The sequence below is a fragment of the Lampris incognitus genome, chromosome 3 (genome assembly GCF_029633865.1).
Source record: "Lampris incognitus isolate fLamInc1 chromosome 3, fLamInc1.hap2, whole genome shotgun sequence".
Lineage (NCBI taxonomy): Eukaryota > Metazoa > Chordata > Actinopteri > Lampriformes > Lampridae > Lampris > Lampris incognitus.
In genome coordinates this window covers 20329345-20342754 of record NC_079213.1, presented here as the reverse complement: position 1 = coordinate 20342754, position 13410 = coordinate 20329345, and the positions used below count along the sequence as shown (strand labels likewise).

Below are 13410 nucleotides of genomic sequence, written 5' to 3'. Positions count from 1 at the left end.
ACCCTATAGTGTATAACATTTTTTTTCCTTCTATTACTTTTTCAGTGACCTAATTTCATTGCATTTGCAAGACAAACGCCTCCTTACCATTCACACGAAAGTAATAATTTCTTTGAATTTAAACCTTAGGAGGAACCAGTACGTCTTGTTTCCAAAGTGCAGTGATGATGTTCCTGGGAAACAGATTTTAAGATTTTTCTTCTAAAATTAGATAACCATTTATACATTTATTCAAATAAAATGATGACAAACATAAGGAGATTAACCCATGGGTTATCACAGAGGTCACTGGCCATCACTATACATTTGTTTGCAAAATGGCTGTCAAGTGATTTGAATGAAATACATCATTTATAGAGTGTATACCTGTGGTGTTAGTACAGAAATACCAAAATAACTAGAGAGAGGTAGAGAGGTTAGATGGAAAAGTGATAAATAAAACAGTTTAATCTCAAACACTTCGATGCCTTCTCTGGCCAGGATTGGAAAGGTTACTCCCGAAAAGCAGTCTTCAAACCATACTGACTTTCTCCTTTCATTTGTAACCAGTGACAAAGTCATCCAAATTTAATAATGAAACTGGATTTCTTCGGATTATATTTGGATCAGTTTGCCTACACAATCCATAAAACATAAAGATGAACAAACAATTTATACAAATTTACAGACTGTAACGAGCGTCGTAGCATGAATGCCTTTGTTCCTCAAACATGTTTCCGAGCAACCAATAGTTCAATCTTTTCTCCCCAAAGCATATGTACTTTTCTATTTATTCAGATAATGAGCATTTTTGCAATCTTTGACACGTATTTCCACAATCCAAAATTCTTCCTATTCAGTTGTCTGCCCCTTCCTTAACCTTCAAAATGCATTAGGAGAGGATAACACGCCTATCTTGACCATAATGAGTTTTTTTTATTTGCGGGGAGACAGATGCAACACATCAAGGACGGACTTTCCAGAAGGAACCAAAATTCCATGTCTGCTTTTTCATCGCTCAGGCCTCACAAGTTGGAGTCCTTCTCTGAGACGGGAAAGTAGCCGTTTTTGTTAATGGGGGTGTCGCCTTCAGGAGCAAAGATGGCCAGTAATCTCTCTTGTTCCCTCTTGGTTTTGGGTAAATCATCAGAAGGTACGATGAGCAGCTGGATGCGCTGTAGAAAGACAAAAAAAGAAAAGAAATGTTAAAATGAAAAACAACAATGAAATTAAACATAGCTCCTTTTAGCAGTTGTTGGGTTACTCTCATCTCATCAAGGTTTCCAAGTGACTGGACCATTAACAGTCTGCTCAGTCATCTTTATTCAGTCAGACAAGGTGACAAAGAACACATCATCATGAAGGACAATGGCCTCAGCTGCATAAAAAGAGGCGTAAGCTTGCCCCACGTCCCTTACTAGACATGTGCACATGTTGAAAATAACTTATTATTCCTCAAAGATCGACAGTCACCTCTCTCAGTGTCCCCTGGGTGGTGCTAATCTTATAGATCATCCAGAAGGGGATGCAGACCATCGAGGAGAGAGCAAGCAGCCAGCCAAGGAAGTATCCCCACCATGGGTACACGTACTCATTGTTGTACTTCAGGGGAGTGTATTTGATGAGAGAGAATGCAAAGGTACCCTGCAGAAAAGAGGATTCGATCATGAGGTACATCCAACTGATTCTCAACTATCTCCATTCCCAATTCCTCAAAGGGTCACCAAGAGGAGAACCAAAGAGAAGGTCTTCCCTTTGTTGCTCTCAAGTCTTTCCATCGTCTCTGGAAAGCCCTTGAATTAGTTTGTTGTTACTCACAATGCATGTGGCTGGGGTGAAGAACAACCAACAGTACTTGATGTAAGGTCCTGGGCGGTAGCCAATCATGTCTTCAATGTTGTCGTAAAAGCGATCCACACCTGTGAAAACACAGACGTATCTTGCCACACAGTTCCTTAAAAGCAAAAGCAGTGTGAGAATGAAAAGGATTTTTAAAAAATCCCTTTTTTTGGATTATGATTATTAATTAAGTAATTTATTATTAGTAGTAGTAGCAGTAGTACTAGTAGTAGTAGTAGTATATTATAATATTATTATATTATAATATATATAATAATATTATTATTAATTATTATTATTATTATTAGATAATTATTATTTTAAAATCATGCCATTTGTATGGCAGATTTTTAAAAAAAAAAGCCATCTAAATTATCTGAAAACATTTGTAAAAACCCATTTCTTCTGTCAATACTAACCAATTAGATTCCCTTGTGGATTCATGCAATACAGAGAAGCTGACCTACCGTAGACCCATGCGATGCAAACTGTCTCAAAGATGGACATGAACAGAAGACACATGCCACTGGCAGCATAGTGATCAAAGAGCTGGAAGACATACATTCCGCCCTACACAGAAAAGGGACATGATGAGAACCCATTTGTCTACATATAAAAAGAGTAATAGACAAATGTGGCAAAAATGCTAAGAATTACATACGAGAATTGAATGCGAACATTGATATTGTTTACTTTAAGCTGCCCTGCCATACATGTGGCGCCATACAGTTGCTAACTAACTACCACAATCCTCCACAAGCACAAACTCACATACTGTAGAAACATGCACAGACACGTATACAAACGCAACAGAGGAAGTTCGAATGAGACAATAAAAAAAAACTATGAAAAACAAGCAGAGTTTCTTCACGTCTTGTTTACATGAACATGCTACATGGGGCATTCGTGCTGCCAGCTGCACAGAGCTGAAGACATGTGAACCGTGGAGCTCTCTGTTGCAGTTTATTTCCACACAACGAAGCATCCTGACACAGTTTGTTCCTTAGCAACCCTCCAGGTGTGACCCCCAGAATCAGCATGATTGGGAGAGAGAGAGAGAGAGAGAGAGAGAGAGCGTGTGTGTGTGGCCTCATTGTGTGTCAGCCCCCCCCCCCACCTCCATCAGCATGATGAGGCCCATGAGGAAGGAGACGAGGACCACAGCCAACAGGAAGAGCTCCCTGCGGTTCTTGCGGCGGAACACAGCAGGGTACATGTCCACAATCGCCGTCACCAGACTCTCCACACACACAAACTGGGATGACAGGGTGGGCGAAAAGGGAAAGAGAGAATTACTATCACTACTACTACCACCACTACAACTACCACCACCGCTACTGATGCGAACTAACTACCATCACTGCTACCACCTCGACAACTACAACTGCTAGTACTGCTAATAATAACAATGATGCTTGCGTAAAACAAAACACATCAACAGAAGACCACAATAAAGGGAAGGACTATCAAAAATTAAGGGAAGTTATGGGAAGTCCCTATTATTTCTAGGTGAACTTATCTCAGTGTTTTGTTTTTGTTTAATGGTTATTTTTTGTTTGAAAGTGATTCTCACTATAGGAGAAAGCACGTACAAAATAAAAAAAAATTGAGCTGCCAAATAACTGAACATAATTAAAGTCTTGAACTCTGCACCTGACTGTCCAGCCCCAGAAACACAATCATGATGAAGAAGAGGGAGGCCCACAGAGGAGGGTAGGGCATCATGGACACAGCACGGGGGTAAGCTATGAAAGCCAGACCTGGACCTGCGCAAAGACGAACCGGAAATATAAAAGTTTATAAAAATGGAAAATGTCTCAAGCAGCAATTTCTTTTCCTGCCATTTTGAAGGTATCAGTACATCGATTATTCATTGTGTTTATAGAGAAACTCAATAGGGTAGAAAAAAGCCCCTCAACACGCAGTGTCTAAATGGTTGGCAGTGAGAAGAAATAGGCAAGGAGGAGACACAGACATCCCAGAATGTACACACAGTGACATCAAACAACCGTAATTCAGACAGACTCACCAGACTCGGCCACCTCTGAGATGGGGACGTTCTGCTCGTAGGACATGAACCCCAAGATGGAGAAGATAGCAAAGCCCGCCACAAAACTGGTCCCGCTGTTCAGGAAGCACAGTGCCAGGCAATCCCTGTAACAACAAGAAAAAGATAACTGGTTATTCACGGTAATTGGTGCAAATATAAGCCTGAGAATTACGAATATAATGCTACGCTCCTGTTGAAGAATCATTTTTTTTTATTTTTATTTTGATAGACTTTATTGATCCCCGTGGGGAAATTATGCTCTGCTTTTAACCCATCCAAGCTGTGTAGCTAGGAGCAGTGGGCAGCCGCCGTGCAGCACCCGGGGGACCAACTCCAGTTCATCTTGCCATGCCTCGGTCAGGGGCACAGACAGGAGTACTAACCCTAACATGCATGTCTTTCTGATGGTGGGGGAAACCAGAGCACCCAGAAAAAACCCACCGCAGACATGGGGAGAACATGCAAACTCCACACAGAGGACGACCTGGGATGACCCCCAAGGTTGGACAACCCCGGGGTTCAAACCCAGGACCTTCTTGCTGTGAGGCGACAGCGCTAACCACTGGGCCACCGTGCCGGCCATTCATTAGGTTCTGCAATGAGGTTCTGCAATGAGGCGTCCACCATCTGACAAAAGTGATACCTTCTTTTGCAAAACGATCAAAAGGTCATTACACTTCCTTGTGTGAAGAGATAAATATAGTGTTGCTCTACCGGTAGCAGTTGTTGTTGTACTTATTGTAGCTGCCCAGGGCGGTGAGAGAGCCTAAGCATATGGCGTAGGAGAAGAATATCTGGGTGCCGGCGTCCATCCACACCTGAAACCACACAAGAAAACATCGCAAGGTTTCCTCAGGTAATACAACACTAGCACCAACTTTACAAAAAGTGCTAAAAAAAAGAAAGGAAAAAAGCAAGATATATTTCGAGTTTATGTATACATGGGAGCGGGCTGTGCGGTGTTCGGAAAAAAAGATTTCACGTAATTTCATTTTTCCTTAGAGTTCAAACATAATCATTGACTGTCACAATGGAGGTAAACTCTTTTGGTTGTGTGACTTGTCTTGAGACTGATTAACAAACTTAGCCCACCAAAAAAACTATGACAGGGAAGATGCATATGGATGACCAAGGTATGAAGATGGAATCTGATGCAGAGGAGTGATTTGAAAACAGCAAGAAATCCTTTTCAAATTGGAAGATAACATGTATTGCAAGTTATCGACCAGGAAAGTGTGGTAAAATAAACACAGGCAGAACCGATCAAACTCAATAAAAACCACACGACAAACAAAGATGCGATAATTTGAATAACAGGAATTCAATTTTTCAGATGACTTGAGAGTTGTGTTGAATCTTTCGAATCAATAAAGGGGGACGCCTCTCTCCATCTGACCTCACCTTCCCCTTTTCTTTCACAGATGGGGCCGATCCGAACGAGAGAGGGGCCGATGGGACCTTGTGTCTGGTTTAAGCAAGGCCGAGCTGGTTTGAACAACCTCGTCCTCCCTTAAAGTGAAACCTAGCTAGCTGACGGACTGCACCAAGGCCTTCGTGGAGGTTTTTTTTTTGTTTACCGTCCCCACGGTGTCCTGTCCCGGCGTGTGAACCCTGCATTCCCTGTTCCTTACATGGGGCGCAGATGGACCTAGCAGACACTGGGCCTCCCAGCAGAGAGCCCTGGGATACCTGCACCTGGCCTCAGCCTACGGGGAGCAGTACACCCCGAAACTCCTCACAAAGGTACTGAGAGGGAATCTCTGATGTCGCCCGTGCATGAGTGAGGTGTGTGGTGTGGGTTTTTTTTCTCTAATTTGATTACGATAATACCGTGATGAGACCCACTACTGGTGATGTAGGTCAAATTAAAACTTACCCCACCATCCTAAACACAAATGTAAGAAAACATGGGCTTTCCATATTTACCAGAGGAGTGAAGTGCTGTATGAGTTGGTATCTGCTTGCTTGTGTATGTGGTACCTGTGGGTCTGCCAGCCGTCCTAAATCAGGGTAAAGGTAAAACTGGATGCCTATCCCGGCCCCAGGCAATGTCAGCCCGCGGATGAGCAGCACAATAAGCATCAGGTACGGGAAAGTGGCCGTGAAGTACACCACCTACATGTGCATCCATATACAGTAGTGTTAATTAACATAAAAGTTTATATCAACGTTTACTTATATAAAGATAGTTACGCTGATAAATAGCAGATATCTCACTGAAACCAAATACGTGTTTTGAGCAACAGGTGTTTTATAACCCAAAGAACAATGATAATCTCCCCCCTTTTTCTCCCCAGTTGTATCCAGCCAATTACCCCATTCTTGCGAGCCATCCGAGTCACTACTCCACCCCCCTCTGCCGATCCGGGGAGGGCTGCAGACTACCACATGCCTCCTCTGATACATGTGGAGTCGCCAGTCACTTCTTTTCACCTGACAGTGAGGAGTTTCACCAGGGAGATGTCGCATGTGGGAGCATCACGCTATTCCCCCCTGTTCCCCCTCCCCCCTGAACAGGCACCCTGACCAACCAGAGGAGGCACTAGTGCAGAGACCAGGACACATACTCACATCCGGCTTCCCACCCGCAGACATGGCCAATTTTGTCCGTAGGGACGTCCGACCAAGCTGGAGGTAACACAGGGATTCGAACCGCTGATCTCCATGTTGGCAGGCAACGGAATAGACTGCCATGCCACCGGGATGCCAGTATAAAACTTTATATCAATTTTAATTCATATTAAGATAATTATGCTGATAAATAGCAGATATCTCACTGAAACCAAATCCATGTTTTGAGAACAGGCGTTTTTATAACCCAAAGAAAAATGATAATCTAATGTGAACCCTGTGAAGAATTTCAAAAACACATTTTGCAAACAATGTTTTTTTTTTTTTTTTTGGCAATATGGGAAAAGTTGAGCATTTTGGGATGTTGATTTTCACAGCGTACTGATAAAATGCCTGCTGTGCCACCACACAGTTACTGTTTGTTTTTTCCAGGACAAAGTAGGGCAACTAAATCTAGAAAATTGGGCCATTACTCCAGACACATGTAAAGTCGAGTTTGTTTTTGCATGCATCGTCACTGATACGACCTGGGGCCCAGAGAGTCCCTTGCCCACCTTTCCTGTGGATTTGACGCCCTTCCAGATGCAGAAGTAGCACATGACCCAGGCAATGAACAGACACAGGGCCAGGTCCCAGTTCAGAGAGCCCATGTGGTCTATGCCTGGTGATATCCTCAGAGCTCTTCTCCTTTACACAGAGACCGAGAGAGGGAGGGAGGTAGAGAGAGAGAGAGAGAGAGAGAGAGAGAGAGAGAGAGAGAGAGAGAGAGAGAGAGAGAGAGAGAGAGAGAGAGAGAGAGAGAGAGAGAGAGAGAATTAGAAAGAGAAAAGATGAAGACACAGAAACAGGGACAGAGAAAAAAGAGAGCAAAAGAAACAGATACGCTGTCATTATCAAAACCGTATTAGTAACGTAACACAAACTGCATTCAAGAACGTATGAGAACTTACTCCCAAAACTCAATGACGGGAGAGGTAACATTTGGATTGATTGTAAAGTTGACTGTGTTGTTTCTCCTCTGAAACTCCACACAATTTTCTGAAAAACAAACAAACAAAAATATATAAAATGCACCAATCGGCTTAAACCTCCCTCACTTTGTTAAATATACTTCCCTCCCACCATTTAAAAGCAAACAGGGGCTGGAAATATGATGTAATTTGGGAAAACTGTCCATCTGACAGTAGTGTGTTGTGTGAACTGGTTACCTATGACTGATGTGTTATGTGTACTGGGCACCAGTATGTTGTTGTGTTGTGTGAACTGGTTACCTATGACTGATGTGTTACATGTACTGGGCACCAGTATGTTGTTGTGTTGTGTGAACTGGTTACCTATGACTGATGTGTTACGTGTACTGGGCACCAGTATGTTGTTGTGTTGTGTGTACTGGTTACCTGTGACTGATGTCGTTTTTTGATGTAATTTTTTTTTAATACATTTATTTCTGATTTTTCCCTTTTTTCTCCCAATTTAGTGGCCAATCGATCCCTATTTTAATTCAAACACCCACCCTCGCACTGTATGCGTTCGCCAACTGCATCTCTCCGGCCGGCAGTCTCGAAGGAGACCGCCTCGCCACTTTCGTGACAAGGCGACTCCAAGCCGAACCACTGTTTTTCCGACACACACAGAGACGCATTCACGTGACGAACACAAGCCGACTCCGCCCCCCTCCCGAAGACAGCGTTGCCAATGATCGCTGCTTCGTCGAGTCCGGCCATAGTCGGATCTGACGAGACCGGGGCGCGAACCCCAGTCCCCATTGGGCAACTGCATCGACACAGAGCCGATGCTTAGACCGCTACACCACCGCGGACCTTTTTGATGTAATTTTGATGCGATTTGTGATACTGGGCTACACAAATAAAACTGACTTGATTTGACTGATGTGTTATGTGTACCAGTGTGACGGCCCCTGCCCTTCCCTGCCAGTCTGTCTTTTGTCTTCCTGTTTTGCAGATACCCGGTGGGTGGAGCAGGGGCTCATCAGTGCCAAGTGGAAGCACATGGGCCCAGTGCTCCCAGGCTTTAAAACAGGCTGTTGCCCACTTGATGGCGGATGAGATGTTTAGAGACTTATTCGTATTTAGTGGAGACTGGTTAAACAATAAATTTAGTTGTTCCTCCCGCATTTGTTGTGGTTTGTCGAGCCAGGCTATAACACTGGATACCAGTATGTTGGTGTGTCCTGTGTACTGGTTACCAGTGTGTTAGTGTGTTGTTTCACTGGTTACCAGTGTATTGTGTGGTCACCTGTGTTCCACGTGTTGTTGCAGGAGGACCATGCCAGGTCCCAGGAGAAGGAAAAAGACAGGTAGAAGATTCCCCACGCCAACACCACAATGTAGTAAAAGTTTAACAGGGTCACGATCACTTGGGTGCCATAACCTAGACCTGCAGAAATGACAATTTCTTCAGCTCATATTGAATTACGCATGAAATAATAGTCAATCATTTTTGCACCATAGCTAACATCATTAGGCGCTTAAGTGCTCTTCAAATGTGAGGCGCCTAAGAGTCCGCGGCATGCATCATACACATAGATGAGTCAACAGGTGTTCTAACCCACAGTCAGACTGAGTTCCGCAATACAGAGGACACCTTCTCATCAACCCCGAGGACCTCGCAGGTCATGAAAGTAAAAGATTCAACTTCGAAGCTATGAAGATCAGATAACTCAGTAACTTCATGCGTGTGGAGTACATGTTTTATTACTAAAACAGTTTAATCAAAGCCCATGACAGACGGGGAAAACAGCAAGGTGTCTGTTTGGAAACGAATAATTTTTCCTTCAATTCTAAAAAATACAGCTAGCTACAAAGAGCTGATTGGATTATTTTGGTCGCAAGATAAAAAAAAATTTCTTTTTGCAAAACAATAGGGGACATTTTTTTTTTAAATTCCCCCCTTTTTCTCCCCAATTGTATCTGGCCAATTACCCCACTCTTCCGCGCCATCCCGGTCACTGCTCCACCCCCTCTGCTGATCCGGGGAGGGCTGCAGGCTACCACATGCCTCCTCCGATACATGTGGAGTCGCCAGCCGCTTCTTTTCACCTGACAGTGAGGACTTTCACCAGGGGGACGTAGCGCGTGGGAGGATCACGCTATTCCCCCCAGGTCAGAACAGGCGCTCCGACCGACCAGAGGAGGCGCTAGTGCAGTGACAAGGACACAACCACGTCCAGCTTCCCACCAGCAGACACGGCCAACTGTGTCTGTAGAGATGCCTGACGAAGTCGGAGGTAACACGGGGATTCGAACCGGGATCCCCATGTTGGTAGGGAACGGAATAGACTGCTACGCTACCAGACGCCCCCACTGGGGACATTTTGAGAGAAATTCTTTTTTCATCTGTTTTAATAATAATATCCTGGCTCAAATGCCTACAAAGAGTTATCAAATACTTGTATAATACATCTCTACACTTGGAGGAGGTAGCGAGGATTAATAAGCGTCTTCCCCTACCTTCAAACAGAGGACTGATTTTCCTCCAGCAGGTGATGCCTCCCTCACTGGTGTACTGGCCCAGGGCTGTCTCCAGTAAGAAGACGGGAACGCCACAGGTGAACAGGAAGATCAGGTATGGGATGAGGAAGGCTCCTGAGGTGAGAGGAGGCAGAGGGATTAGGAAGGAGGAGCTGATGGGTGTTTAGTGGCGGTGGCGGTGGCGGTGGCAGGGTGGGGTTGGCGGCGCCACGCTATACCGAGTTTACATACGAAAGCAGAAAGTTGAAAACCGAGGTCCTGCTGGGGTCACGCTGTGAAAATATAAGCCGCTTGTTGATCATCCCTGTCCATTAAAAGGCTGTTATACATTTACCTGTTAAGCTCTGTTTTGGAAACGTTTTCCACTATTTGTGTAAAATATTAAGACACGTGGTGCCCAGGTCCTAATGACGATTTCTGTAGATGGTCTCTGAAACTTGGACAGTCTGTTTAGAAAGTCCATCTGTGTCAAATACAATGCAAAAAAAAGTTAAAAACTAAAGGGGCTTGTCACCGCTAGCTTGAAACAGTTGACTTTAAAACAGTTGTAAAGATGATTAAATATGAATCCATTAGAGAGGGTTGGGGTTTTTTTGGCCTGTTTGTTTGCTTAAGGACTGTGCCACTCTCGTCTCTCTGTATTATGCAGAAGTCAAGTATGTTGTGTGTTGTTGTTTTTTTTACTATAATTGATTAAATATGGTGCTACTGTCTTGATGAGATTTGTTGAAAATATAATTTTAAAAAAAGTCCTCAATATTTTGATGACATTGAAATCTGGGAATAATGTGCAGTGAAGTGTATGAGTAATGCACCATTTCAAGTTCAATGATTCTTCAGGTTACTTTGCCATGATGAACAAAAATGCACCAAACCACAAATGAAATATTTTCTGAATTGTTCCGCTTTAAAATAGCTCCGTTCAAGGACTTCGGGGGGACTTTAATGCCACTTTCCTTAGTTTTTGCGTTTATGTTCCTTTGGACATCTAAAGATGTTTGGTTTCTTAAATTTCTGCCTCTCTGCAGGGACAGCTGCCAATGGCCTGCGAAGACGGAGCAACAACAGCTGTCTGACCCCCTCTGACCCCTGACCCCTTGACCTAGCTACCCCACCGAGACAAATAGGGAGGCACTTTGGATTTAGCAGCTACACAAGCATGCCCTCACACAACACTGTGTGGAAAAATGTGAACTGTGACGCTTTAAAACGGATTATTTGCAAGGCATAGATAAGCCTAAAGTTTGTCCAAAAAAACACCTTGCCCAGTTTTTATGAACTGATCTTTACTGAAGAGACAAATTGTTCAAATATTAGGGGTACAACAAGTCCCCATATTTACTAGCATACTATCCTAGATAAGTATGCAGCTCTAAAGGTAATGGGTATATATAGTAATAGTGAAAGTGTTGCTCCAATATGACTTAGACTTTGACACACTTTAGTGGACTCTCAGCTGTCACTTATGAGCACTGTCCCATATGAATATTGTGCCAAGTGGGAAATAACCACTACTTAACTGAATTAATGACAACTAGATCCAAGGAATTATCCAAATACAAACCCGACAAACTTGATGTTTTACGGTCAAGACAGACTTCCAATATTACTTATTTTCAAAATTCACATACAGGAAATAAGGGACATTCATTCATATTAATATATTTACAGTACACATCTGCGCGTATCCCCTCTGACATTAAGAACAGCTACAGTGGATATAAATGAGGATATCCATGTCCACTGGTACATTTGTGTTCACAGCTATGCACAACTGCACCTCTTTTTTTGGTCTTTATTTTGTATCTATAAACAGGTATCTTTGTATCCGGTCAATAGTAAATGGTTGTTTTACTTTTCTTTCTCTCAATGACTCATCCATCCATCCATCCACCCATCCATACGTCCATCCAAGCAATCCATCTGCTCACCTCCTCCGTTCTTGTAGCAGAGGTAAGGAAAGCGCCACATGTTGCCCAGTCCGATGATTGAGCCAGCCACCGATAAGACAAACTCCAGCTTGTTGCTCCACTGACCTCTCTCCTCCATCTTCTCCTCTGAGGGAGGCAGCAGCCCCTTGGGTTGGCTGGTGCCATTGGAGAAACCCGATTTGGCAGCGCCTCCTAAAAAAAAAATGGATACAAGGGAGTGTAATCTGGAAGCCAGGATATATGAGAGGTAGCTTTGTCCCTTAGCATTCACAGGTTTGAATCTTAGACAGGATGGGGTGAATGGGAATGTTCTACCTTCTTTTAGAAATGATCATGAAAGCCCCCATGCAAAAGGTGTTTCAACCTAAAACCGCTGCTGGTTTGCTGCTGAGGTGTTCAAAAGTAGAGGACCGTCGCTATACAGAGCAGACTCGAGCTGTACATGTTTGTAACTGTACGTAATAAAAGGGGAAAAGCATGCATTTGAAGTCAACCATCCCTGGGCCAATATAATCTAAAACTGACTTCTACTTTAACTGTTTACTTATCTCTTCAAACTCTTATCTACAAAAGACTGAATGGAGCACACAAAAACAGTGAATAAGATTAAAGTGGAATTTCTTGTCTTAATAGTACACATTTCAAGAGAAGATCCATTATGTTGGGTGTGCTTGCCTATGTTGTATGTGTGATGTACTACTCCTTATTTCCATTTAACCTTTTACAATTGCTCGAGAACAAAATGCATCATGAAGTCTTAAACAAACAATGAATGAGAGTCCGTTTACATAAGAAAATTGGGCCTGAAGCAACTTCAGTTGAAACTGAACCGAAAATGGTCCGAGATTTAAGAGACGATGCGCAAAAATTGCGAGATGGAGTTACCTTCTGTCCTCGCGGTGATCATGTCTTACCATTCATTGCAGTGTCAGTGGCTCTGATGTGCGTACCTCTTGACTCAGGGCTGAAGCTATGGCTGAACATTGATCTGTAAACGTTCCAAGTTTTAGTATTTAACATGACAGGAATCAGGGGCGGGGAAGGGGGGGCTGTAATGCTAAACTTAGGACGGCCTCTACTCTCCCCCCCCATTGTCTGCCCTCTTCTGAGCAAAGTACAGTACCTTCCATGTGTCTGGGTCTAAAAGTACACACGGAAACCCGAGCAGACGACTGCAAGACGGGAACAGGATAACCGCTATAGTCATTTAGCAGAGGTGGGAGCGCTGCTACAAGAAAACACAGCATCTCAGCCGGCCCATGCCAAAACTGATAGGCTGGACTTAACAAGTCTTGTAATTCAACTCCAAAACATGGACAAGTGTTTAGATTTTGTGCCTTCATCATGGTGTAGTAACTGCGACAAACGTTACCCGCGACTGCTGCCCTTGCTTAACCGGCTGGTGTCTTGATGCATGCATGCCTCTTTATTTGCATTATAATAAACTGCTCGACAACCATGGATGTCTCCTCTAACGATACAGTGCCACTAATGGGAGGGAAAGGGGGGAGCACGTTCACAATGCCCTTTGTACAGACTTTTGTGATGG

The 13410-nt window shown here is 43.6% G+C and overlaps 1 protein-coding gene across 1 annotated transcript; it reads right to left on the bottom strand.

Moving 5' to 3' along the window:
* Positions 1-1004: 1004 nt before the first annotated feature.
* On the bottom strand, positions 1005-12768 carry LOC130109691 (sodium- and chloride-dependent GABA transporter 2-like). Its single transcript, XM_056276685.1, has 15 exons — positions 12747-12768; positions 11862-12053; positions 9910-10044; positions 8696-8836; positions 7390-7477; positions 6994-7126; positions 5849-5983; positions 4583-4686; positions 3848-3972; positions 3472-3584; positions 2936-3073; positions 2286-2388; positions 1798-1898; positions 1453-1623; positions 1005-1154 (listed from the first exon to the last, which is right to left on the bottom strand). Exons 1-15 carry the CDS (start codon positions 12766-12768, stop codon positions 1005-1007), a joined length of 1851 nt encoding a protein of 616 aa, XP_056132660.1.
* Between the last annotated feature and the right edge of the window lie 642 nt (positions 12769-13410).